Genomic DNA, 23,189 nt, shown 5'->3' with positions numbered 1-23,189 from the left:
AAGAACCGATTAGAACCCAGTCTGACCTGGTTCGACCCGATTAGAACCCGGTCCGACCCGATTAGAACCGATTAGAACCCGGTGTGACCCGGTCCGACCCGATAAGAACCGATTAGAACCCGGTGTGACCCGGTTCGACCCAATAAGACCCGATTAGAACCCGGTCTGACCCGGTTCGACCCGATTAGAACCCGGTGTGACCCGGTTCGACCCGATTAGAACCCGGTGTGACCCGGTTCGACCCGATAAGAACCGATTAGAACCCGGTGTGACCCGGTTCGACCCAATAAGAACCGATTAGAACCCGGTGTGACCCGGTTCGACCCGATAAGAACCGATTAGAACCCGGTGTGACCCGGTTCGACCCAATAAGAACCGATTAGAACCCGGTGTGACCCGGTTCGACCCGATAAGAACCGATTAGAACCCGGTGTGACCCGGTTCGACCCGATAAGAACCGATTAGAACCCGGTGTGACCCGGTTCGACCCAATAAGAACCGATTAGAACCCGGTGTGACCCGGTTCGACCCGATAAGAACCGATTAGAACCCGGTGTGACCCGGTTCGACCCAATAAGAACCAATTAGAACCCGGTGTGACCCGGTTCGACCCAATAAGAACCAATTAGAACCCGGTGTGACCCGATTAGAACCGATTAGAACCCGGTCTGACCCGATTAGAACCGATTAGAATCCGGTGTGACCCGGTTCGACCCGATTAGAACCCGGTCTGACCCGATTAGAACCGATTAGAATCCGGTGTGACCCAGTTCGACCCGATTAGAACCCGGTCTGACCCGATTAGAACCGATTAGAACCCGGTCTGACCCGATTAGAACCGATTAGAATCCGGTGTGACCCGGTTCGACCCGATAAGAACCGATTAGAACCCGGTGTGACCCGGTTCGACCCAATAAGAACCGATTAGAACCCGGTGTGACCCGGTTCGACCCAATAAGAACCGATTAGAACCCGGTGTGACCCGGTTCGACCCGATAAGAACCGATTAGAACCCGGTGTGACCCGGTTCGACCCAATAAGAACCAATTAGAACCCGGTGTGACCCGGTTCGACCCAATAAGAACCAATTAGAACCCGGTCTGACCCGATTAGAACCGATTAGAACCCGGTCTGACCCGATTAGAACCGATTAGAATCCGGTGTGACCCGGTTCGACCCGATTAGAACCGATTAGAACCCGGTGTGACCCGGTTCGACCCAATAAGAACCAATTAGAACCCGGTGTGACCCGGTTCGACCCAATAAGAACCAATTAGAACCCGGTCTGACCCGATTAGAACCGATTAGAACCCGGTCTGACCCAATTAGAACCGATTACAACCCGGTGTGACCCGGTTCGACCCAATAAGAACCAATTAGAACCCGGTCTGACCCAGTTCGACCCGATTAGAACCCGGTCTGACCCGATTAGAACCGATTAGAACCCGGTGTGACCCAGTTCGACCCGATTAGAACCCGGTCTGACCCGATTAGAACCGATTAGAACCCGGTGTGACCCGGTTCGACCCGATAAGAACCGATTAGAACCCGGTCTGACCCGGTTCGACCCGATTAGAACCGATTAGAACCCGGTCTGACCCGGTTCGACCCGATAAGAACCGATTAGAACCCGGTCTGACCCGGTTCGACCCGATTAGAACCGATTAGAACCCGGTCTGACCCGGTTCGACCCGATTAGAACCCGGTCCGACCCAATTAGAACCGATTAGAACCCGGTGTGACCCGGTTCGACCCGATTAGAACCCGGTCCGACCCGATTAGAACCGATTAGAACCCGGTCTGACCCGGTTTGACCCGATTAGAACCCGGTCCGACCCGATTAGAACCGATTAGAACCCGGTCTGACCCGATTAGAACCGATTAGAACCCGGTCTGACCCGATTAGAACCGATTAGAACCCGGTGTGACCCGGTTCGACCCGATTAGAACCCGGTCTGACCCGATTAGAACCGATTAGAACCCGGTGTGACCCGGTTCGACCCGATTAGAACCGATTAGAACCCGGTCTGACCCGATTAGAACCGATTAGAACCCGGTCTGACCCGGTTCGACCCGATTAGAACCCGGTCTGACCCGGTTCGACCCGATTAGAACCGATTAGAACCCGGGCTCCTGGACGGATCCAGCATGTTTTCCGGTGAAGTAACGGAAAGTCTGACAGCAGGAACATCGGAACCATCAGCAGCTGACGGGACCGGCAGGTTCTGACCGACCTGGAGCGGGTCGACACCAGAACCAGAACCTGCAGATTCAGCTCAGCTGCGTCATCATCACAGAGAAAACAAGAAAGGAGAAACTTTATCATTTTTATTTTTAAAAAAACTCAGATATAAAGAGAAACAAGTTGAAACGTCACAGAACCAGATCAGAACCAGATCAGAACCAGATCAGGTTCTGATCTGGTTCTGATCTGGTTCTGATCTGGTTCTGATCTGGTTCTGATCTGGACCGATTGATCCTGATGTGTGAAATGATTAATTTTGAAAAGTTAAAACATTTTCATTTTGGATTGTTTGACATTTTCAGCTTTAAATTTATTATTTTGTCTCTTTCAGACACTGAAACCAGCGGATCTATAGATCTATAGTAGATCTATCTACTAGATCTATAGATCCAGAACCTGCCGGTTTTCTAACTTTCCCACATTTCATCACTTCAGGATCTCAAACTTTTCATGTTTTATTAAAATTTGATGGAAAATTATTGTTATTTCTCACAAAGTTAAAATTCTGGCGTTGACTCTGATGCCCTTAAATAAAATCCAGTTAGGCTGAAAGTGTCCTAGTTGAAGTATGTCTGTTTGAACTTAAGGTGGAATCGGGTCTCTGTGGAGAAAATTTAATTCACTGAAAATTAAACAGAGGAAAACTTTGCTTTGCATTTTAGAGAGATTTAATTTGTGGGCATATCGTCTGACCGGCCTAGTCCAAACAGTATCACTCCAAGGACCACAGACGGCCCCTGGGCCACACGTTGGACCCCCTAAGAAACCAACATTAAAGCACGCTAAGGATGTTTTCCCTCCTGATGGTCGGTCAAAAACTCTTAAAAGCTCCACCATCTGCTCCAGCTCCAGGTTCTGACTCCAACCAGCCTGTTCCCCTCCTGGCCTGTGGGGGCGCTGCACCAAGAGCCACTGAAGGAAACGACACTGAGAGCAACTTCCTGCTTCACCAGACGGAAACAAGATGGAGGCGTCAGATTTTAGCGGTTGGAGGATTTCTGTTTAGGCTAAAGACCAGGAGCCATTTCTGCTGCTAGCGCTAAGCTAGCATGTTAGCGGTGACTGTATTTACCCAGAATGCCCTGCTCTGTGGTCCACTTCCTCATGCACTGGAACCGCACCAGAGTTCAACCGAACGCAGACCAGGTTTCAGCTGTTTTGGTCGATTAGCGTTCACAGCTCCCCAACCGAACTGGACTTTGACTAGGCAAACGGACTGGAGTTGGATTGAAGCGACTGAACCTGAACAGAACCAGCGATGTTCAGTCCGTTTGCCTAGTCAAAGTCTGGACCAGTTGGTGAGGTGTGAACGCTTATCAACCTCTGACCTCTGACCTCTTGTCCTCCAGTCCTCAGTCTGGTTTGGTCTGAATGTGAACCAGGCCAAGCGGACCAGAGGCCGCTCCAAAAGCAGGAAGTGGACTACGGCGCAGGGCATTCTGGGTAAATCCAACCAAAGCTAACATGCTAGCCTAGCGCTAGCAGCAGAAATCCTCCAACGTCCTCCATCTTGTTTCCGTCTGGTGAAGCAGGAAGTTGCTCTCAGTGTCGTTTCCTTCAGTGGCTCTTGGTGCAGCGCCCCCACAGGCCAGGAGGGGAACAGGTTGGTTTGACTCAGAGCAGCTGGAGGTGCAGCAGATGTTCTGGTTCCAGTAGAACCGGGTCGACCGGACCATCAGGAGGGGAACATCCTCAGTCTGGTTGGGTTTTGACCAGTTCATGTTTTTCTGTTCCAGTTCAAAGTGCCCAGAACTGGTTTAGCACCAGTATGTTTTACTGGTCAGAGGAATCATCAGCGTCCTGCACTGATTAGACACTTTAAATATAAAACAAATGGAAAAATAAAAACGTCGGTTCTAGGTCTGTAGCTCTACGTCCGCCATGACCTGAAATAGCACCTTTAATAATCAAACTTGGCGACCATTTGATCGACTGGCTGTGAGTGGATGGGGCTCCTCGCACCAGGACAACTGGGCCGGATCAGAACCGGCGGGGGTCTGCAGCTGGGAGGGACTGGTTCCTGTTGTACCCGAGGTGAGGAGTTCATGAAACGGCAATAACTCGGCAGATTATTCTCAGTTTACGTGTTTATGGCGACTCAGAGCAGCCGAAGAAGTCCAGCCCGATTCTGCGCGGGTACCCGTCCAGCACCTTCAGCGCCACCGGGTCCAGCTTCCAGTAGTACAGCCCGCTCAGGAAGTTGGCGTAACCTGAGGGAGAAAGAGGTCCGATGGATGAAACCCTCAGAACCAGAGTCTCTCCAGAACCGGGCCCAGAGTCTCACCGTAGCTGTCCAGAAAGGCGGCGTCGACGTGTCCAGGAAGCCCCGCCCACTCGTGCGCGCTGCGCGGATGGAGGTCGCTGACGCGGTTCTCCTGGACGCTGAAGGACCAGTAAAACGAAGACTTGAAGAGGTAGACCTTCTCGGCGCGGCCGTCCTCCCACCGCAGAGCCGCCTGGATGTCGGCGACCGGAAGGCCGAGCCGCCGCAGGGAGTCTGGGCCAGAAATCCTGCGCCCGGCGTCGAACACCCAGTAGCTGTCGCCTGCAGCAGAACCACAAACCCTTCAGGTCTGGATCCAACTGGACCTCAAAGAACCCTTTATTCAGGAGGGAAGACTCTGCTGGCAGCTTCGTGAGCAGAAGTGTTGGGTTTTCTTCTGTACCTTGGAAGAACCAGATGTTTCCAGACTTGTCTTCATAAGCTGCGTCGATGTAGTCAGGAATGCCGCTCCAGTGGCGCGAGGACAAGGCCGGGTAGCCGCCTTGCAGACGCCCGTCACGGATTCGCCAAACGTACCGAGACCTGAAGAAGAAGAGCTCCCCCCTGATCATGGACACGGCATCAAAGCTCGTCCTGCAGGCGTCCGGCTGGGCAAACACACACCAGTTCAAACGTTTAAACAACTGGATCAGGACTCTGAAGGTCCAAACAGGATCAGGGTCTCACCAGTTCGGGTTGGATCTCGTTGGTGTCGGCTACGTCAGGCGGCGCGTGCCGCGGCGGTCCGTATAGATACTGGATACCCCTCCTGTCGTCCTCACTGAGCTTCAGAGGGTAGGAGTCGCTGTAGAAGGGACACATGACCGCGTCGGGCTCCAGAGAGTGCTGCAGGCCCAGGACATGGCCGAACTCATGGGCCGCCACCTGCAGGAGGTCGGTACCTTCACAAAGACGAAGACGATCCAGGGATCACACCAGCTCCTCGCACACACAAACACGAACCGTCCAAGGCGTCTTACCGACGCCGTTGCCGACCGTCCAGTGTTCGTCGTAGTCAAAGTGGACCTCTCCCTCTTTCAGCGTGCGAGGGAAAAACGCGTGGGCCAGGATTCCTCCAGGACCGTCGAACGGGAGGTCGTCACCGTGCCAGTACCTGCAACACAACAACCGATCTCATCCTCTGACCGATATAAATCAGTTCCTGTAGGGCACAGGTGTCAAACTCAAGGCCCGGGGGCCAAATCTGGCCCGCCGCAGCTTTTTATGTGGCCCTCTGGACTCCAAATTACATCAATAAGTCCGTCCAGTTTTTCACAAATCTGCAAAAATCACAAAATCAACAAATTTCCACATTTTTTCCTGATTTTACTGCTAATTTTCTGAAAATTGGTCAAAAACGTTGAATCCGTAACCGATATGACGAGTGATGGAGTCACATTTAACATCATACATTAGCGTAAATATTGTAAAAGAATAACGATTACAAATATTTCTTAATATTCACCACAAAATCTGTCATTTTGATTGCAAAAATAAACACTAAAATAATCACAAATCCCAGAGGAACAGCTATTTATTGATATTTTAACAGTTTTATTGGTTTTATCAATAGATTCTGGTGCAACCGGCCCTTTAAGAACGTTCAGATTTTTGATTGGCCCAAAATAAAAATGAGTTTGACACCACTGCTGTAGGGACTCAGAAAACCATTGGCTATAGAAACGGTCACCAGGCAGCAGCGAACTACGGAACTCCCTTTCTGCCACTCGGCCTGTAAATGTGGCTCTGATTTTACCGAGTCGCTAAACTCAGCATCACGGATCATAACTGCTTCTGTTCGACGGTCGAAATTCAACGAGAGAAATCGATCTAGACTCAAACCAGATGCCAGAAAACCTTTGGCGGTCTACAGGTTTTGTAACTAATCTGGGAAGGTGCATCAGACTGGCTGTGACCTCTGACCTCTTGCAGGTCGAAGCGAAGACGGTCTGGCAGAGAACCGGAGCTGTCAGGCTGAGGACTGGTTACTCTGAACGTCCTTCATATTCCCTCAAACGCGGTGACTGCAGACCACGAGCCGCGTTGGGCTTCTTACCTGTTGAAGTCGATGATGATGTCCGCTCTCTCGTTGATGACCTCTCTGAAGGTCAGAGGAGTGACCGCACCCCAGACCCCAAAGGCCTCCTCCAGGATGCGGCGAACTTTGTCTTCACTCATCTGCCAGGGAAATCGAACAATCCTGCACAGGAACATGTTTTCAAGGGTGACAACCAGAAAAGGACGGACGGCTTCGGGTCCAACACTGCAGCCGACCTTCAGATGACCTTCAGGGTCTGGAGGGGTCGGGTTGAAGGTCGCTTCTTACCGGTAGGTGAGGTCGGTTTTGTCCCAGCGTCCTCCAAACAGAGCAAACCTTTTGCCGCGCTCCTTTGACCCGCTGAGCGGCGTTACTCTGGGGTAGTCTGGGACTCCACAGCGAGGACGGCTCCAGAACCCGGTCTCATTTCTGGACACCAGAACGGACTTTGAATGGTCCACTTGGGTCAGAGTGTCCTGTTTGTGCCGACCGCTCCGCGTTAGGACAACATGGCTGTTGCTGCGAGGCGATCCCTGCAGACAGGACAGTTTCTGATTTGTTAAAGACTTTATTAGGTTGTGCTACATGCTAACATTAGCGTACTTTTAGCGGTTAGCATCTGGACTGCTGAGTCTGCTGCGGTGAAACAGGAAACGCGATTTAAGGCAAAATGAAAGAAATCACGTGGGGTGAATTCAGGGAAAGTCGGGAAGGCGCCGGGAGGGGAAAGGTTTGGGTCGGTTTCTAAGCTAGCTACAAGCTAACTAGCCAAGTTAGCTCAACGTGAACAAACAGAAGCCTGGGCTACGATGGCAAGAACCACTCGGTTTCTGACCACGGCGTCCATCATGGCGCCTCATCGTGACCCGGTGACGTCAGTTAGCAGAGCAGAACCTGCTCCGGTCCAAACCTGGTGGATTACATGTGTCCAGGAACAGCTGCAGTGTGACTGAGAGCGGTAATAACGGGATGATGAGTCTGGGGACAGTCATCCTCCTCCTTCACACTGACACCAGCTGGTTCTGGTTCTGGTTCTGCTGAGCAGGCTGAAGTCAGAGAACCGCTGAGCCAGCGGGCCGAGCGTTTGGAGAAACCAGCTCCTCCTGGGTCGGATCACAGGCCATCCAGAGGTGATTAACCTCCTGGGAAACCTTCCTGGGAGGCGACTTCAGTGTTTGGTCTGATGGAGACACGTCCATCAGAAATCCACCAGGCGATGTGTTCAGGGAACGTGGGAAATGTTTAGGCCTGGTTCTCCTCATCGGGTCGTCCTGCCCTCCATTCTCCATGAAACATGTTTGTACAGATTATCCACACATTCATTCCTTCTGTGAAGCTGTGATCTATGGGCCGGAGCAGCTGGTCCCTTTGTTCTGTGAGGAAAACCAGTTTCATTTAACCAGTGAGATCCAGTTTAACCCTCTGCCGCGGTTTCATCTCCACCCTGGAAAACCTGGGATTTCTTTCCGTACTTGATAAATGAAGTAATTCACGTTTTGAATGGAAACCAGACCTTTTCCAGCCGCAGCAGAGCTTTGAAAGCTCCTGGCTGGAGCGTTTTAGCTTTAGCAGGACGAACCCGGCTGCAGCTTCCTACCAGAACCGCCGTTTGACACGGAACGCTGGACTTTACCCGACTGACCCGGAACCACGACAGGCCGGCTCTGAACGTTTCCGTAAAAACGTTGGTTCCTCAGATCCGAGCCGGAGGTTCTGAGTCCGGTTCCAGGCTGTGGGCCGACCTGCCGGCCGCAGGAACTCTGGGATTTCATCAGTAACAGCGTCAATAAGTAACATATTAGCTGGTTCGGTGCTGTTGGGTTGACAGCCTTACTTTGACTGTTCCGGTCCAAACCGTTCAGAGACGTTTATGAGTCATTGGTGAATCAGACTCTCTCCGTCCATGTTGGTTTTTCCAACAGGAAGACGATCCAAACACAACATAATCGACCAGTTTCTGCTAATTACAGTAAATTTAACCCAGAATCTGGTTGATGGGGTCAAAGGTCAGTTTGCTAAGGGACCAAATGAGCCTTGAAGCATCACCCAGCAGACCCGTTTGTAGCCACTGAAGCAGCTGGATGGGAGTTTATCTCTGGCTGGTGTTGGTGGCGATGCGCAGCAGCCTGAGCCGCCGGCAGCGGCGGGTCCAACGAGTCCCGGCACGGCGCCGCAGCCTCACCGAACCCAGCAGCGTGGAAACTACCTGCGGACAGACGGGCCCGGCGTCGTTTCATCCAGCAGCTGTTTACACGGCCCAGGCTTTGATGCAGGTCGGAACCCGCATGAGTGGAAACCTGCGGCTCGGCCTCTGCGGCGCCGCAGATGTGTGGAAATCCCCCGCTGGAGCTGCAGCATGAGCTCATCGGCACCGACGCGGCCGCTGCGTGCGCGAGCCGAGGCGACGCCAAGCAGAGGACGTGCGTTAAAACTGCTGCAGGCCTGATTACACGAAAACGTGTGTGGCTGAAGGTTCATGATGCGGAGCGGAAAGAATGTCAGGGTAAATATTTAACCACAGGACGTCCCAGGTATCAGCAGCAGCAAGTGTTTTCCTCTCAGGCTTGACTGATGAGCCCAGATCAAACGCCTCAAATGAAGCAGGTCAAAGGTCGTGAAGCCTCTGATCTCCAGGCTCAATGAGCTGCTTTAAGGAGAAACGTTTGGCATCTGGAGTTTTTCCTCAGTTATTTTATCCTCTCACATTAGCTTAGCTTACTTTATCATAGTTTATCTTAGCTTACCTTGTTTTAGCTACGGTTAGCCTAGCGTATCTAACCCTGTGTTAGCATATGGGAGGTGAACCCTAGTTTATCAATCTTATGGTTTTATTTTAGTTGTCTTAGTTTATAATGATTTATAATTTTTATCTGGTATGCTAAGTGTTAGCGTACCAGCTGCTAAGTGTTAGCGTACCAGCTGCTAAGTATTAGCGCACCAGCTGCTAAGTGTTAGCATACCAGCTGCTAAGTGTTAGCATACCAGCTGCTAAGTGTTAGCATACCAGCTGCTAAGTGTTAGCATACCAGCTGCTAAGTGTTAGCATACCAACTGCTAAATATTAGCGTACCAGCTGCTAAGTATTAGCATACCAGTTGCTATCTATTAGCACACCAGCTGCTAAGTGTTAGCGTACCAGCTGCTAAGTGTTAGCATACCAACTGCTTAATATTAGCATACCAGCTGCTAAGTATTAGCATACAAGTTGCTATCTATTAGCGTACCAGCTGCTAAGTGTTAGCGTACCAGCTGCTAAGTGTTAGCGTACCAGCTGCTAAGTGTTAGCGTACCAGCTGCTAAGTGTTAGCATACCAGCTGCTAAGTGTTAGCATACCAGCTGCTAAGTGTTAGCATACCAGCTGCTAAGTGTTAGCGTACCAGCTGCTAAGTGTTAGCATACCAACTGCTTAATATTAGCATACCAGCTGCTAAGTATTAGCATACCAGTTGCTATCTATTAGCGTACCAGCTGCTAAGTGTTAGCGTACCAGCTGCTAAGTGTTAGCATACCAACTGCTTAATATTAGCATACCAGCTGCTAAGTGTTAGCATACCAGCTGCTAAGTGTTAGCATACCAGCTGCTAAGTGTTAGCGTACCAGCTGCTAAGTGTTAGCATACCAGCTGCTAAGTGTTAGCATACCAGCTGCTAAGTGTTAGCGTACCAGCTGCTAAGTGTTAGCGTACCAGCTGCTAAGTGTTAGCGTACCAGCTGCTAAGTGTTAGCATACCAGCTGCTAAGTGTTAGCGTACCAGCTGCTAAGTGTTAGCATACCAGCTGCTAAGTGTTAGCATACCAGCTGACCCCTTTGACCTCCATCCTTCCTCCCTTTACAGCCGCATCCATCCCTCCATCCTTCCTCTCCATCCCACTCATCCTCCTCTTCCTGTTTATCCCAGAGTTCCTCTCCTTCCTCTCCTTCAGCTACATGAGGAAAATGATCTCATTTGTCTTGTTTTCCTCCGACCAGCATCTGTTTCTGCTTCCCCATCGTCGCCCTGCGCCGCCATCTGGGTGGATGTTTTGTCATTTTGTCAGTAGGAATTTGTTTTGCTCCAGGATCCAAACGCAGATCAACTCTCAGCAGGGAAGTTTTCCTAAATCTGATGCCTTAACAACCGTCTTATTTCTGGATGAAACAGAAACATTAGAAGCTGAACATGGAGATTAAATTCTTGGCAGTAGTTCAGTAAACATTTCCAACGTCTGGCTGCCAAATGTCTGTGCAGCTGAAACGACATCCAAACGTTCCTGCAGTGAGTCAGAAACATCCAGCCCGTCAGCGCCGGAGCAGGATCAGGGATCAGGGAAGAAGATCCCGGCTGCATGTTTGTCTCTGAGTAAGTGTCTGTTTTCCTCTGCTTCGCTGACTCAGCACCCCGGCAGAGTTCACCCCCCCAGCTGGTCCAGGACGAGCCGCCGCTTGCCCAGCCCGACGCCAGCGACCCTCCAGACGAGCTCTGGCATCCATCCCACCTCAGGGACGTTACAGTGAAATGTTAACGAGGTTTAAAAGGTTTTAATGGCCCAAATCCACCAGGTGAAGCAGCTCAAACTGGAGACCAGAGAGTCAAACTGAAGGTCAAACGTTTACATCTGACTTGGTTCAGACTCTCTGATCTGATCTCTGCTTTACAAAAGCTGCATAGAAGGTTTTAATGAGCGACTCCTCTTTATGAAACTCCTCATAAACTGATTTATTTAAATGGTAACTGCTTCATTTAATCATTTATCCTGGCGGCTGAGAACCTGGTAGGTGAATCAGAGCTTCGGCTTAAATGCTCAAAGCACCAGGGGTTTTATTTATTCAGGTTTTATTGTGTGGTTTTCCACGCTGAAGACGGTAGTTTTTACCCTGAAAGTACCTCTGTGTGTACCCTGAAAATACCCTGAAAGAACCCTGAAAGTACCCTGAAAGAACCCTGAAAGTACCCTGAAAATACTCTGAAAGTACCCTGAAAGTACCCTGAAAGTACTCTGAAAGTACCCTGAAAGAACTCTGAAAGTACCTCTGTGTGTACCCTGAAAGTACCCTGAAAGAACCCTGAAAGTACCCTGAAAGTACTCTGAAAGTACCCTGAAAGTACTCTGAAAGTACCCTGAAAGAACTCTGAAAGTACCCTGAAAGAACTCTGAAAGTACCCTGAAAGTACCTCTGTGTGTACCCTGAAAATACCCTGAAAGTACCCTTAAAGAACTCTGAAAGTATCCTGAAAGTACATCTGTGTGTACCCTGAAAGTACCCTGAAAGTACTCTGAAAGTACCCTGAAAATACCCTGAAAGAACCCTGAAAGAACCCTGAAAGTACCTCTGTGTACCCTGAAAATACCCTGAAAGAACCCTGAAAGTACCCTGAAAGTACCTCTGTGTGTGCCCTGAAAGAACCCTGAAAGTACCTCTGTGTGTACCCTGAAAGAACCCTGAAAGTACCTCTGTGTGTACCCTGAAAGAACCCTGAAAGTACCCTGAAAGTTCCCTGAAAGAACCTTGAAAGTACCTCTGTGTGTACCCTGAAAGAACCCTGAAAGTACCTCTGTGTGTACCCTGAAAGAACCCTGAAAGTACCTCTGTGTGTACCCTAAAAGAACCCTGAAAGTACCCTGAAAGAACCCTGAAAGTACCTCTGTGTGTACCCTGAAAGAACCCTGAAAGTACCCTGAAAGTTCCCTGAAAGAACCTTGAAAGTACCCTGAAAGTTCCCTGAAAGAACCCTGAAAGTACCTCTGTGTACCCTGAAAGAACCCTGAAAGTACCCTGAAAGTTCCCTGAAAGTACCTCTGTGTGTACCCTGCAGGCAATCTTAGATACCCAGTTACCCCATTAGGGTTAGCATTTTAATACCTCACAGTTTGCTTTTGAGCATTGCAAAGGTACCCTTAAATACCCCACTGGGTCCGTCTGGGTAGCCTGTAAATACCCCACTGGGTCCGTCTGGGTACCCTGTAAATACCCCACTGGGTCCGTCTGGGTACCCTGTAAATACCCCACTGGGTCCGTCTGGGTACCCTGTAAATACCCCACTGGGTCCGTCTGGGTACCCTGTAAATACCCCACTGGGTCCGTCTGGGTACCCTGTAAATACCCCACTGGGTCCGTCTGGGTACCCTAAAAATACCCCACTGGGTCCGTCTGGGTACCCTGTAAATACCCCACTGGGTCCGTCTGGGTACCCTGTAAATACCCCACTGGGTCCGTCTGGGTACCCTGTAAATACCCCACTGGGTCCGTCTGGGTACCCTGTAAATACCCCACTGGGTCCGTCTGGGTAGCCTGTAAATACCCCACTGGGTCCGTCTGGGTAGCCTGTAAATACCCCACTGGGTCCGTCTGGGTAGCCTGTAAATACCCCACTGGGTCCGTCTGGGTACCCTGTAAATACCCCACTGGGTCCGTCTGGGTACCCTGTAAATACCCCACTGGGTCCGTCTGGGTAGCCTGTAAGACCTTGTAAGGTCCCTGGAGTCTCTTGGATGCTATTACCCCCACATGTGGTGTCTCCAGGGATGGGGGGTTAGATTCCCTATAAAAGCCACAGATACCCTGCAGGTACCTGCCCCATGTACACGTCCCATGGGGTACCCTATCAGTACCCTATCAGGACCCTATCAGTACCCTATCAGGACCCTATCAGGACCCTATCAGGACCCTATCAGGACCCTATCAGGACCCTATCAGGACCCTATCAGGACCCTATCAGTACCCTATCAGGACCCTATCAGGACCTATCAGGACCCTATCAGGACCCTATCAGTACCCTATCAGGACCCTATCAGGACCCTATCAGGACCCTATCAGTACCTATCAGAACCCTATCAGGACCCTATCAGTACCCTATCAGTACCTATCAGAACCCTATCAGGACCCTATCAGTACCCTATCAGGACCCTATCAGGACCCTATCAGGACCCTATCAGGACCCTATCAGTACCTATCAGGACCCTATCAGGACCCTATCAGTACCTATCAGGACCCTATCAGGACCCTATCAGTACCTATCAGTACCTATCAGTACCTATCAGTACCTATCAGTACCTATCAGTACCTGCCCAGTAGTTGCCCCTGATGCCCCAGCAGGTTCTGGGTGATTTCAGTGAATCTGCAGTTCTTCCGGTTCCCTGAGATTCTGGGATCTTGATAAACTTTTCCGTCTCTTCCAGAGCAACCTGTCCTGTTGCTGACGTTGTTCTGCGTTTCCAGACTCAGGTAACTCTCACCTGACCTCACTTCCTGTCTGAAGTCACACACCTGTCGTCCGGTTCCGATTCTGTCCCTGGATCTTTGTTCTGCTCTGTGTAGGAATGCTGCCCCTGTTGCTCCCCCCGGTTCTGCTGTGTGGACTCACCTGCGGGCTGACGGCGGCGCCGGCCCCAGCCAGCGGCGCGGCGCCGCACAGCAGGGGGTGCAGGGAGGAAAGGCAGCAGCAGCAGAACAGGACGACCCGCATCATGCCGTCCCTCCGGAGCCGGAGCCGAGTCTGGAGCCGCGGGAGCAGCGGAGAGGCAGGCGGCGCTCCAGCGGCAGCTCCTCCTGCTCCTCACACAGCGTTAACCCTTCGGTGCCCACGGCAAGCCCAGGAAGCACCAACAGAGCCCAGAGCGACCGATCAGCTGCCGCTGAACTACTGGTGACGGGTTTAATCGCTGAACCTGGACAAAGCTTCAACCTGTCTGGAAACAAGATGGCGGCGGGAGCAGAAGAGCTAATCACAGGTGAGTGGAGGCAGCTGGAGAGAAGGAAGACGGCCTAGTCAAAGTCTGGGCCTGACTGCTGTGCTGTCAGAGAGCAGGGGTAGTGTAAGGCAGCAGATTATAACTGGGTCTCCAGTCTGCAGGTCAAAGGTCGCTGACTCCGGCTGAGTCCGGCTGCAGCGCCACCCAGACATTAGACCAAGCCGAACCGTCCTGCCGCCGGTTTTCCAGCAAGAGCCCAGATCCAGCCAGACGTTAGCAACACGTAGCTGCTGCAGCTCTCTGATGGAACCAGAGCTCCCAGTAAACCCTGACTGGGACGGAAACATCCCGGATCTGCAGCTCAGAGCCGAAAATCAGGATTTATCCGACACCAAGAGGAAAACTGAGCCACCTGACCCGCAGAAACACGGATCTGGATCTGGATCTGGATCTGGATCTGGATCTGGATCTGGATGGGATTTTATGCCTGAACAACCCAACAGGAGGAAGGAATGTCCTGGTGTAGTTCTCATCCAGACCAGAGGAGCTGAAACATCTGGAGCGGCCACCAGGGGGCAGCACTGACGGGACGAGATGGTGAAACCGCCATACCTAAAACCAGGGGTCCCCAAACTTTTTCCTGTGAGGGCCACATAACTTTTCCCTTCTCTGGTGGGGGGCGGAGTCAGTTTGTAACAGAAAAGGTGTTACACGCTTAGGGGGGGCAGGGGGGGCTGGGTTTGAAGGTCGAAGCTGTTCAGTGGGGGGGTTTAGCGCGTTTCTCATTGATTTCTACTCAGAAAGCACATGGGCTTTCCCAGCCGTTAGTGAAACGGTCACTGGGACTGACTAGTATATCTTCCATTGAGTTAAAGTAACTTTAACATATTAATTCCTCATATGTTAGCATAAAGGCTCGTTTTGAAGTATTAGCTGCTACTTACAGGCTTCGAAGAACTCGACCTGGAACGCGGCGTACATAAACACGTGTTCATCTGCTCTACCGCGAGCAAACAACCGCACTGATTAAATAACATAAAAGTCCAGCAGTTCCCTAAAAGTCCAACAGATGGCAGCAATGCGCCATGCAAAACAAAACACCCTCAGTTTACAGGACACACTTCCTGCTCAAGAGCCCCCTGGTGGTTGAAGAAAAATCCAGGGGGCCGGACCAAATGTGGAGGCGGGCCGGATCCGGCCCGCGGGCCGTAGTTTGGGGACCACTGCCTAAAACTCTCTGGTACTATAATCTCTATCTTCTGATTACTAATAAGTTATCTGGAATAACGTCATCGTTCAAATCCCAATTTTTCCATCATTTTTAATCCTGATTTTATACTTTAATTTTTCTTTTTCTTTTAAATTCTGATTTTATATTTTATCGTGTTTTCATAAAATGATAATGACGTCGCTCTAGCAGATTAGCAGTCCTCCTGCTCACCCAGCTGACCAACAGAACTATCCATCCGTTATAAGATGCGCGGGTATTTTCTTCTCTGAACCACCAGGTGGCGGTCGCGCTGTGGTCCTACCAGCTGCGCTCCGCCACAGAAGAAGAAGAAGAAGAAAAAGAAGAATCCGAGGCGGAAGGAGAAGCGGAACTAGTTAGCAGGAAGGCTAATCGCCTTTAGCCGTTTTTGTTTTCAGGTTTTGAAACTTCATTTTAATTATGGCGCCTTTAGACCTCGACAGATACGTAGAAATAGCAAAACACTGCAAATATTTACCAGAGAACGACTTAAAGGTGAGTTTTGAGTTCATGTCGAGTTTCTGCAGCGCTGGGAGCTAGCGGGGCTAGCGGCTAAGTTTAGCAAGGAAGAGTTTGTTTGTTCTGGTGATCTGGGTCAGAACCGATCGGCCACCTGCTTCATTCTGATCACAACTCGTCAGCTGGAAGTAAAAAGAACCAGAGGGGGGGCCAGCTGAGAGAGGAAGCCGCTCAGAGGCTCTCCTGCAGCGGGTTAAACCGAGCTGGTTCTGGTTCTGGTTCTGGTTCAGCTCAACACGGAGCCAAAAACACACGAACTGACAGACGAAACATTAACGGAACCAGCTGCTTTCACCTGAAGTTCACCCAGGTTCTGAAACGGTCCGGTTCTGTTCTCCGGTCCGGACCGGTAGTTTGTCATGTTTGTGTTTCCAGACATCATTTTGTTTTCTAGAAGATCAAATCTGAGCCGAACTGGAGCAGGAAAGTTTTTCTGTTTCTAATCCGAGTTGATGCAACTCTGGTCTGATAATCCAGAATAATCTGGGGTCTGACAGGAAGTGATCAGAATCATCTGGGGTCTGACAGGAAGTGATCAGAATCATCTGGGGTCTGACAGGAAGTGATCAGAATCATCTGGGGTCTGACAGGAAGTGATCAGAATCATCTGGGGTCTGACAGGAAGTGATCAGAATCATCTGGGGTCTGACAGGAAGTGATCAGAATCATCTGGGGTCTGACAGGAAGTGATCAGAATCATCTGGGGTCTGACAGGAAGTGATCAGAATCGTCTGGTGTCTGACAGGAAGTGATCAGAATCATCTGGGGTCTGACAGGAAGTGATCAGAATCATCTGGGGTCTGACAGGAAGTGATCAGAATCATCTGGGGTCTGACAGGAAGTGATCAGAGACGATCTCTCTCTTGGTGTTTGGGTCGCAGTGCAGATCAGTCGGAGTTGAAACTGGATGGACTGTTCTAGATCTTTAGATCTACGTTCCCTGATCCAGCCCTGAAGCTGCTGTGGCTCCAGATTATAATCCAGCATGTTTTCCTGTTTGTGTTGCAGCGATTATGTGACTATGTTTGTGATCTGCTGCTGGAGGAGTCCAACGTTCAGCCTGTCACCACTCCGGTCACCGTCTGTGGAGACATTCACGGTCAGGTGAGTGGGACCGCCGTCGGCCTCCATCGGCCGCCATCAGCCGCCGTCGGCCTCCATCAGTCTCCGTCGGCCGCCATCGGTCTCCATCGGCCTCCGTCGGCCGCCATCGGCCTCCATCGGTCTCCGTCGGCCGCCGTCGGCCTCCATCGGCCTCCGTCGGCCTCCATCAGTCTCCGTCGGCCGCCATCGGCCTCCATCGGCCGCCATCGGCCTCCATCGGTCTCCGTCGGCCGCCGTCGGCCTCCATCGGCCGCCGTCGGCCTCCATCGGCCTCCATCGGTCTCCGTCGGCCTCCATCAGTCTCCGTCGGCCGCCATCGGCCTCCATCGGTCTCCGTCGGCCTCCATCGGTCTCCGTCGGCCGCCATCGGTCTCCGTCGGCCGCCATCGGCCTCCATCGGCCGCCTTTGGCCTCAATCGGCCGCCTTCAGCCTCCATCGACCTCTATTGGCCGCCGTCGGTCTCCATCAGTCTCCGTCGGCCGCCTTCAGCCTCCATCGGCCGCCTTTGGCCTCCATCGGCCGCCTTTGGCCTCCATCGACCTCTATTGGCCGCCGTTGGCCTCCATCAGTCTCCGTCGGCCGCCTTTGGCCTCCGTCGGCCGCCTTTGGCCTCCATCGGCCGCCTTTGGCCTCCATCGGCCGCCATCGGCCTCCGTCAGTCTCCGTCGGCCGCAATCGGCCTCCATCAGTCTCCGTCGGCCGCCTTTGGCCTCCATCGGCCGCCTTTGGCCTCCATCGGCCGCCTTCAGCCTCCATCGACCTCTATTGGCCGCCGTCGGCCTCCATCAGTCTCCGTCGGCCGCCTTCGGCCTCCATCGGCCGCCTTTGGCCTCCATCGGCCGCCTTCAGCCTCCATCGACCTCTATTGGCCGCCGTCGGCCTCCATCAGTCTCCGTCGGCCGCCTTCGGCCTCCATCGGCCGCCTTTGGCCTCCATCGGCCGCCTTCAGCCTCCATCGACCTCTATTGGCCGCCGTCGGTCGCCATCAGTCTCCGTCGGCTGCCGTCGGCCGCCATCGGCCTCCGTCAGTCTCCATCAGTCTCCGTCGGCCGCAATCGGCCTCCATCAGTCTCCGTCGGCCGCAATCGGCCTCCATCGGCCGCCGTCGGCCGCAATCGGCCTCCTTCAGCCTCCATCGACCTCTATTGGCCGCCGTCGGCCTCCATCAGTCTCCGTCGGCCGCCTTCAGCCTCCATCGGCCTCCATCGGCCGCCTTTGGCCTCCATCGGCCGCCTTTGGCCTCCATCGACCTCTATTGGCCGCCGTTGGCCTCCATCAGTCTCCGTCGGCCGCCTTTGGCCTCCGTCGGCCGCCTTTGGCCTCCGTCGGCCGCCTTTGGCCTCCATCGGCCGCCTTTGGCCTCCATCGGCCGCCTTTGGCCTCCATCGGCCGCCTTTGGCCTCCATCGGCCGCCTTTGGCCTCCGTCAGTCTCCGTCGGCCGCAATCGGCCTCCATCAGTCTCCGTCGGCCGCCTTTGGCCTCCATCGGCCGCCTTTGGCCTCCATCGGCCGCCTTCAGCCTCCATCGACCTCTATTGGCCTCCATCGGTCTCCATCAGTCTCCGTCGGCCGCCTTCGGCCTCCATCGGCCGCCTTTGGCCTCCATCGGCCGCCTTCAGCCTCCATCGACCTCTATTGGCCGCCGTCGGCCTCCATCAGTCTCCGTCGGCCGCCTTCGGCCTCCATCGGCCGCCTTTGGCCTCCATCGGCCGCCTTCAGCCTCCATCGACCTCTATTGGCCGCCGTCGGTCGCCATCAGTCTCCGTCGGCCTCCGTCGGCCTCCATCGGCCTCCGTCGGCCTCCATCAGTCTCCGTCGGCCGCAATCGGCCTCCATCAGTCTCCGTCGGCCGCAATCGGCCTCCGTCTCCATCAGTCTCCGTCGGCCGCAATCGGCCTCCATCAGTCTCCGTCGGTCGCCATCAGTCTCCGTCGGCTGCCGTCGGCCGCCATCGGCCTCCGTCGGCCTCCATCGGTCTCCGTCGGCCGCCATCGGCCTCCATCGGCCTCCGTCAGTCTCCATCGGCCTCCGTCGGCCTCCATCAGTCTCCGTCGGCCGCAATCGGCCTCCATCAGTCTCCGTCGGCCGCAATCGGCCTCCATCAGTCTCCGTCGGCCGCAATCGGCCTCCATCAGTCTCCGTCGGTCGCCATCAGTCTCCGTCGGCTGCCGTCGGCCGCCATCGGCCTCCGTCGGCCTCCATCGGTCTCCGTCGGCTGCCGTCGGCCGCCATCGGCCTCCGTCGGCCTCCATCGGTCTCCGTCGGCCGCCATCGGTCTCCGTCGGCCTCCATCGGTCTCCGTCAGTCTCCATCAGTCTCCGTCGGCCTCCATCGGTCTCCGTCGGCCTCCATCGGTCTCCGTCAGTCTCCGTCGGCCGCCATCGGCCTCCATCGGCCGCCTACGGCCTCCATCGACCTCTATTGGCCGCCTTCGGCCTCCATCGACCTCTATTGGCCGCCATCGGCCTCCGTCGGCCTCCATCGGTCGCCGTCGGCCTCCATCAGTCTCCGTCGGCCTCCGTCGGCCTCCATCGGCCTCCGTCGGCCTCCATCAGTCTCCGTCGGCCGCAATCGGCCTCCATCAGTCTCCGTCGGCCGCCTTTGGCCTCCATCGGCCGCCTTTGGCCTCAATCGGCCGCCTTCAGCCTCCATCGACCTCTATTGGCCGCCGTCGGCCTCCATCAGTCTCCGTCGGCCGCAATCGGCCTCCATCAGTCTCCGTCGGCCGCAATCGGCCTCCATCAGTCTCCGTCGGTCGCCATCAGTCTCCGTCGGCTGCCATCGGCCGCAATCGGTCTCCGTCGGCCGCCATCAGTCTCCATCGGCCTCTCATGTGTTTCCTGTTTGTGTTCCAGTTTTATGACCTGTGTGAGCTGTTCAGGACCGGAGGTCAAGTTCCAGACACAAACTACGTCTTCATGGTGAGACCTGCTGGTAGACGAGAAGCTAACGCTGCATGTTCCCCGGTTCTGATCCGGTTCTGACCCGGTTCTCCTCCCATCTCTCTGCAGGGGGACTTTGTGGACCGGGGGTATTACAGTCTGGAGACGTTCACCTACCTGCTGGCTCTGAAGGCCAAGTGGCCCGATCGCATCACGCTGCTGAGAGGAAACCATGAGAGCAGACAGATCACACAGGTCTACGGGTTCTACGGTACCGACCCGCCACCCCGGACTTCTCCAAACTCCGTCTGTGTTCTGGTTCTGATCCGGTTCTCGTCTGTTTCAGATGAATGTCAGACCAAGTATGGGAATGCCAACGCCTGGCGGTACTGCACCAAGGTGTTCGACATGCTGACGGTGGCCGCTGTGAGTCCGTTTCTCTGGAGGTTCTGCCGACCCGGTCTCGTCCGGTCCGGTTCGGCCGGTTGCTGTCACTGGTTCTGATGGGGCTGAGATCAGCCGACCCGATGTGACGTGGTAGAGGGTTGATGGTGTTCTAGGAGTTGAACCCTGTTGCCGTTAGCAACACAGTCGGTTAGCTAAACAATGCAGACGTTGATGTCACATCCACTGGTTGTTACTATGCACAACAGCGCCCTCTAGTGGCGGCAGAGCAAACAGCAGCTGAGCCTGTTGACTCACATAATCAGGTTCTAATAACTCTGAGTTAATAATCCAGATTAGCAGCTGGATTATCAGTGAACCAATCAGATCATCGATTCTTCTGAAGGCTAAATCTGGAGCTGACCTGATAAATATGATTATCATCTGCTGAAATTAGGAGAAAAACAATTTAACAGATGGAGATTTTCTCCTTAGTTTTTCACTTCCTGTTTTTGACGTGTCACTTCCCGTTTGGATCCCAGCTCAACCCTGATGCTGAAAGTTCATGTTTTGGCTGATCGAGCAGATGAAGTGATGACTGAAGGATTTTCCATCTGATCTGGTGGATAATTTATGGACTGACTGAATCAGAAGGTGGCCGATGGATTATCGGACCGGGTCAGAACCGGCTCCGCCTCAGAGGCGCCGGTTGTTTCAGGTTTCGGTCGGTTAGCCTCCGTCAGGTTTGGTTGTGTGAAGCTGACCTCTGCTCTGTCGGGTCCAGTTGATAGATGAGCAGATCCTCTGCGTCCACGGCGGACTTTCGCCCGACATCAAGACTCTGGACCAGATCCGGACCATCGAGCGGAACCAGGAGATTCCCCACAAGGGGGCGTTCTGCGACCTGGTGTGGTCCGACCCGGAGGACGTGGACACCTGGGCCATCAGCCCGCGCGGCGCTGGCTGGCTGTTCGGCTCCAAGGTCACCAACGAGGTAGGGCGATCCGACCCGTGCAACCCGCCCCTCCCCCGCCCGCTGCTGACCCGGCGTTCCCTCCGTTTCAGTTCGTTCACATCAACAACCTGAAGCTGATCTGCCGCGCTCACCAGCTGGTCCACGAGGGCTACAAGTTCATGTTCGACGAGAAGCTGGTGACGGTTTGGTCGGCGCCCAACTACTGCTACCGCTGCGGGAACATCGCCTCCATCATGGTCTTCAAGGACGTCAGCCGGCGGGAGCCCAAGCTGTTCCGCGCCGTGCCGGACTCTGAGCGCGTCATTCCTCCCCGGACAACCACGCCCTACTTCCTGTAGGGGGCGGAGCCTGGACGCGCTCCGCCTCAGAGGGCGCTGACCCCTCGGCTGCCAGGTGGAGGCGGCGGAGACGCCGGAGGGCGGGCGACCCTCATGGGTCTCATGAAGTAGCGTCGTGACGGACCCGGCCTCTCGGCCCGTCCTGCTACGTTCTGCCTTAAACATTTTAACTTTAATTTATTCATCTTACGTATCATGCACACTGGTTTCATTCTCCTGTGTCTGAACTGGGATGAACTGGTTCCTGATTCATCAGCAGAGATGCACCAATGGCCGTCGCTCCACAACTTCCTGGCCTCTGCTGCGTTCACAGACCATAATAAGCTGTTTCAGTGCCTGATCTCCAGGTCAAGTGAAATCCTCCCACCTGTGGACCGGTCGGTGCGTCTCTCATCCTCTGTGGCATTATGACTCCCAGTCCGGCTGTTTACCGTCTCCACATTTGAATAAAAATGAATTCACAGCTCCGAGTCGTCGCGTTTCTCACCCTCTGTGGTTCCCACACCAAACAAAGGTCATATTTTATAAAAGCTTAAAAAGCTTAAAACGTGACAGTTGATTTTCTTTAATGATTTGAAAGAATAAAAGGGAAAAAACTGAAGGAAACTTCATGTTTCTGCTGCTGTTTGGATCGACGCGCTGCTGGTGAGCCTGGTTGCTATGGTGATTCCCGCCATTTCCAGGGAGCGGGAAAATGAGGGTTCGGTGCTAGGCAGAAAACTGTTCGGTCCTCTGTCGGTGGAGACGCTGAGTGCCGGTTCTGGTCCGGTTCGGTCCACTAAAGTCCCTCCAGACTAGTAAAAAAAAAAAAAACAACCTCATCTCATTTTTGTTTAAGTTTTTTTAAAAAGTCACTTTTTCTAATCAAGTTGTAAATTTTCATTGTTTTCATATTTTTTAATATAAAATTAATAGTAAAATTTTTTTCCCCTCATCAAACATGAAGAGTAAAAAGTTTGAATGTTTAGTTGAATTTTCCTCACAGGTTCCTCCTTCTTTGCTCCGGTCCGACCCGGTTCTGGTCCGTTCAGAACCTCTGAGCGTTTCCAGTTGTTTTTCCGACCTGAACCCAGAACCTCTCTGACGTCACAGACTCGGTTCTAAGATTGTTCTGACCAGGATGACGTCATGTGGTTATGATTCATGACGCTTTAAAAGTCTCTGCTGCAGATTATATATATTTAATATAAATATATATATTTAATATAAATATATATATTTAATATATAATATTATAATATATATAATTATATATTAAATATTATTTATTATAATATAATATATAATTATATATTAAATATTATTTAATATATTTAATATTTAATAAATATTATTTAATAAATATTATTTAATATATAATTATTTAATATATAATTATATATTAAATATTATTTAATATATAATTATATATATAAATATATATATTTGATAAAAAGCTCTTTATGGTTTGATTTGGACCCAGATGGATTCATTGTGTTGATTCATAATCATTTTATGAAAAGGTTTTGATCAGATATAT

The 23,189-nt window shown here is 52.5% G+C and overlaps 2 protein-coding genes across 3 annotated transcripts; one reads left to right on the top strand and one right to left on the bottom strand.

Moving 5' to 3' along the window:
• Positions 1-3,814: 3,814 nt before the first annotated feature.
• Positions 3,815-14,066, bottom strand: LOC103474065 (stromelysin-3-like). Its single transcript, XM_008424788.3, has 8 exons — positions 13,890-14,066; positions 6,835-7,079; positions 6,565-6,708; positions 5,489-5,622; positions 5,196-5,410; positions 4,912-5,116; positions 4,530-4,790; positions 3,815-4,455 (listed from the first exon to the last, which is right to left on the bottom strand). The coding sequence occupies exons 1-8, from the start codon at positions 13,992-13,994 to the stop codon at positions 4,334-4,336; spliced, it is 1,431 nt and encodes a 476-aa protein (XP_008423010.1). The 5' UTR covers positions 13,995-14,066; the 3' UTR covers positions 3,815-4,333.
• ppp6c (protein phosphatase 6, catalytic subunit) lies at positions 14,053-22,133 on the top strand. Of its 2 annotated transcripts, none has more exons than XM_081613081.1 (7): positions 14,053-14,256; positions 16,994-17,089; positions 19,946-20,011; positions 20,102-20,243; positions 20,319-20,398; positions 21,141-21,350; positions 21,422-22,133. In XM_081613081.1, exons 3-7 carry the CDS (start codon positions 20,009-20,011, stop codon positions 21,668-21,670), a joined length of 684 nt encoding a protein of 227 aa, XP_081469207.1. In that variant the 5' UTR covers positions 14,053-14,256; positions 16,994-17,089; positions 19,946-20,008; the 3' UTR covers positions 21,671-22,133. The 2 variants fall into 2 exon arrangements, with proteins under 2 accessions (XP_081469207.1, XP_081469206.1); XM_081613080.1 differs by lacking the exon at positions 14,053-14,256 and adding an exon at positions 15,754-15,961.
• Positions 22,134-23,189: the final 1,056 nt, after the last annotated feature.

Source organism: Poecilia reticulata, chromosome 12 (genome assembly GCF_904066995.2).
Source record: "Poecilia reticulata chromosome 12, P_reticulata-male-v2, whole genome shotgun sequence".
Taxonomy (NCBI): Eukaryota; Metazoa; Chordata; class Actinopteri; order Cyprinodontiformes; family Poeciliidae; genus Poecilia; species Poecilia reticulata.
Note: the sequence above shows the minus strand (reverse complement) of the source record. Positions and strands in the feature narration are given on the sequence as shown.